Source organism: Mus caroli, unplaced genomic scaffold (assembly GCF_978045245.1).
Source record: "Mus caroli unplaced genomic scaffold, Mus_caroli_1 scaffold_15, whole genome shotgun sequence".
In the NCBI taxonomy this organism is placed as follows: domain Eukaryota; kingdom Metazoa; phylum Chordata; class Mammalia; order Rodentia; family Muridae; genus Mus; species Mus caroli.
The window spans coordinates 86,406,097-86,410,125 of record NW_028227270.1 but is presented as its reverse complement, the minus strand read 5'-3'; the positions used below and the strand labels follow the sequence as shown (position 1 = coordinate 86,410,125).

The 4,029-nt window shown below is 37.4% G+C and overlaps 1 protein-coding gene across 1 annotated transcript; it reads right to left on the bottom strand.

The window, feature by feature from the left end:
* Positions 1 to 3,384: 3,384 nt before the first annotated feature.
* Positions 3,385 to 4,029, bottom strand: LOC110308491 (small ribosomal subunit protein eS4, X isoform-like). Its single transcript, XM_085830759.1, has one exon. The coding sequence runs from the start codon at positions 3,959 to 3,961 to the stop codon at positions 3,440 to 3,442; it is 522 nt and encodes a 173-aa protein (XP_085686885.1). The 5' UTR covers positions 3,962 to 4,029; the 3' UTR covers positions 3,385 to 3,439.

The following is a 4,029-nucleotide window of genomic DNA, read 5'->3' as shown; positions in this document are numbered from 1 at the left end:
TAGCCATCATAAATGTTAAAATTACAAACTTTGTTGTAATATCCAATATCAAAATATATTTGTGTGATTTTTTACAAATAAAAACACATTTAGAATTCATATAACTGACAATCAATATCGATAGTCAAAGAATTCCAAATTAATAAAGAACAGACAAAAAAGAGCAATAAATAGGCAAAAAGTATGAATGGTCATTACAAGACGAGAATAAGCATATGGAGAAAATCTAATCCTTGCTAGTATCAAAAAAAGTCAGCAGAGACAAAATCAGATAATTTTTTGATCCTCTTTGAAATGAAAATATCTCTCCTGATCATTGCTAATTTGTGTTTGTTAAGCTTTCTTATTGATTCCTCTTTTTTTTTTTTTTTTTTTTTTTTTTTGGTTTTTCAAGACAGGGTTTCTCTGTAGCCCTGGCTGTCCTGGAACTCACTCTGAAGACCAGGCTGGCCTCGAACTTAGAAATCCGCCTGCCTCTGCCTCTGCCTCCCGAGTGCTGGGATTAAAGGCATGCGCCACCCGGCTCTTGTATTGATTCCTTTGCCTGGATAGCTTTATTGATCAGATTGGTCATATGGTACAGCGGTGCTGATCACAGAATCTCTTATCCTTTCCAGGAGAGTTTACATTGGTACCAACACTTCTGGAAAATATTTAGAACTATCTATGCATACTTATGGAACTTAACATAGAGATTATTTAAATGCTTATTAGAGGAAGAATGAAAAATAAATTCTGGCATATTCACAGAATAGCATGGTATCCAAAGATTCACACCGTCTTGAAAGATTATATATAGAATGATTCATCTTAAAAAGAACTAAAATAAAAAAGATTTAAAACAATAATATTTTTAGGAAACAGAGATGAAAAATACATTCTTTCAGTCAAAGGAATAATGGTAGAAAAGAAAAAAAAAAAGAAAAAGAAAGAAAGAAGGCATGAAGCATGTGTTAAGTTCCAAAGACTGAAGAGAGGTTGGTTAAATGCGATAGCAGTTTCAGGGATCCTCAACCAGCATCATTAAATATGTGAAAGGTAAGCACAGGCCTGCATGGGTTATTAATATAAGTGTGTCAACAAAGACCCACGTGGATTGTTGAGAAGAATTTGTCCCGACCCTAAGGTTATGGATCTCTACCTCTGTGTATAACTTGAAGTATGTCTTTAAAAAGCTCAAATCACAGCTAATAACAATCTCAGATTAAATTTTTCTTAAAATACAGGTTAGTTAAAAGGAAAAGATTTAAAAAAAGAAATCTGGCCATATTAAGCATCTTCTTTTCAAGTTGGAGGAGATGAGATACTGATTAATTACCACTATTTGTGTCAAAATACACAGCGAGTAAAAATACAGCCATAACAGATGCAAAAAGAGAATCTCGTCAATAGAGCTATACAGGCAGAGGTACCAGTAAGAAAACTTAACAAAGGCAAATTAGCAACCGTCAAGAGAGATGTCAATTACCACTACCAATTTGTGAGGATTAAAAGAAAGTGAAACAAATTCAGACAAAGTGGTGGATGCTTTTAATCCCAGCATTTGGGAGATAGAGGCAAGAGGCTAGCCAAAACTACATAGTGAGATTCTGTCTTGAAAAAAACAAAAACAACCAAACCAAAAAAAAAAAAAAAAAAGGTGAAAAAAACCTTCAATATTATTATTTTACTTATTCATTTAAAAAGTACCCAAATTAAGAGATGCCATTTGAGAAAGTAATATTAGTAATGTATTCACATGTATTTATTTAATTAGCTTTAGGATGAACAATAAAAAAATTAGTATATAAATGTACATGACTTAGTTAAAAAAAAAAAATACAAGTTGCCACAGAGTAATAGCCTATTCTTTTCTTCACCAGCTTCCAAGCAGAGACTTCTTAAAGTAAAAAGTCTCTATCCAAGAGTGACAGGCTCAGAAGACACAAGTCATCCTTCCACAGCCTTCCTCTGCCTTTAAAGCAAACTTCCAGAATTCAAACACTTACTGCTGATTCAAGAGCAAACATTTAACCAACAGGCTCTCAGATATTTCAATCCTCAGGGAGTAATAAAACCCACATTAGACCATGTAGGGCAACCTAGGAATGAAGGAAACTGGAACTGTGTACCATCTCTCCCCCTTCTTTTGAATATTTCCAATTTAACAAGATAGGCCAGTGGGTGCTGAGATTACGAGATAACATCACACTGGTCCTTTACTGCCCTCTGCTGGAAGATGTGTGTAGATACAACAAAGCTCCAGTAATTGCCAGTAATTGCAAGCTCAGTTGCCATAGACAATGTATTCTAGCTGTTCTTAGCTTTACATGTAGATGTTTTAGAACAATGCACTTAAGACATATGAGGGTTACAACGAGCGTTTGTAGAACTGAGCTGCAAACCTTACTGATATTTGATATTTACTTAAATGAGTAATCACTCTACAGAATAATCTTTGCAGGGGGCTGGTGAAGTGGGTTAGCAGTTAAGAGCATTTGCTGCTTTTGCAGAGGACCCAGGTTGGGTTCCTAGCACACCCATGGCAGTTCACAACCATCTATAGCTCCATTTCTGGGGTCTCCAACACCCTCTTCTGGTCTTCATCAGTATTCAATAAGTGTAGCACACAGGCATACCTGCAAGTAAACTCATATGCATAAGGTAGAAATTTAAAAAATCTTTGTAGCACATAGATTTAAACCTATCACATTATTATATATTATAGTAAATTACATTATCTAGCCAATTTATACACAGAAAGGTAGAAATTGATAATATTATCTAAAACTGCAGCTCAATCATTTGTTTTGCCTTTTTTGTTGTTGTTGTTTTGTTTTGAGACAGGGTTTCTCTGTATAGCCCTGGCTGTCCTGGAACTCACTTTGTAGACCAGGCTGGCCTCGAACTCAGAAATCTGCCTGCATCTGCCTCCCAAGTACTGGGATTAAAGGCGTAAGCCATCACCGCCAGGCTGTTTTGCCTTTTTAAAGTCGAAATGGAACAAATAGTTAAAGTGAATGTTCGAGGGATTTCCTAGTTAGTCTGTTGGCTGTGCCCATAATCTCTCTTAGGGAAGGCCAAGTAACCTGATGTTTGGAATGATCAGGTCTAATCAGTTCTCAACAAAATTTATGAAGAATAGCAGGTATGTACCACAAGTTAAAAAAAAAAAAAAAAACCAAAAACCTTGCTGAGATAAACACAAAAAAGATTTCTTGGATGCTGAGTCTGTTGCCTCAACTGATGTTAGTACGTCCATGCTCTCTCTCTCTCTCTCTCTCTCTCTCTCTCTCTCTCTCTTTAGTTTCATCATGCTGTTTGATCTAGCATGTTGCCTCGAAAGGCTTGTATAAACACTTTTCCAGCATGTCTCCTAGAGATCATTTTACTCACTGCTCTGTTTGGCTGCTAGCCTCTTGCCTCTCTCTTCAGCAATGGTGAGGTGGATTCCTTTTCCTCAGGGAAGGGAGATCCATGGTTTGTTACCCTTGCCAATGACAAAAATGTTGGACAGCCGAGTGGCAAAGCTGTTGCCATTGGCATCTTTCACATGAACCACATCAAAAGAGCCGGGATGTCTCTCTCTGTTGGTGATTACACCAATTCTTCCCAAGTTAGCACCTCCAGTCGCCATACACAGGTTCCCAGTGTTGAACTTGAAGTCAGTTATTTTGCCTGTCTCCAAATCAATCTGAATGGTGTCATTCACCTTGATGAGGAGATCAGGGTACCGAGTAGTTCGAGCATCATGGGTCACCAGATGTGGGATTCCTTTTGTGCCCACAAAGATCTTTCTCACTTTGCACAACTTGTACTTGGCCTCCTCGGGTGTAATATGATGAACAGCAAAGCGACCCTTGGTGTCATAGATCAGACGGAAGTTCTCTCCGGTCTTGTCAATGCTGATGACATCCATAAACCCAGCAGGGTAGGTTATATTGGTCCTGACTTTCCCATCAATCTTAATGAATCGCTGCATGCAAATCTTTTTTTACTTCATTTCCAGTCAGGGCATACGTAAGTCTGTTCCTTAGGAAAATGATCAGA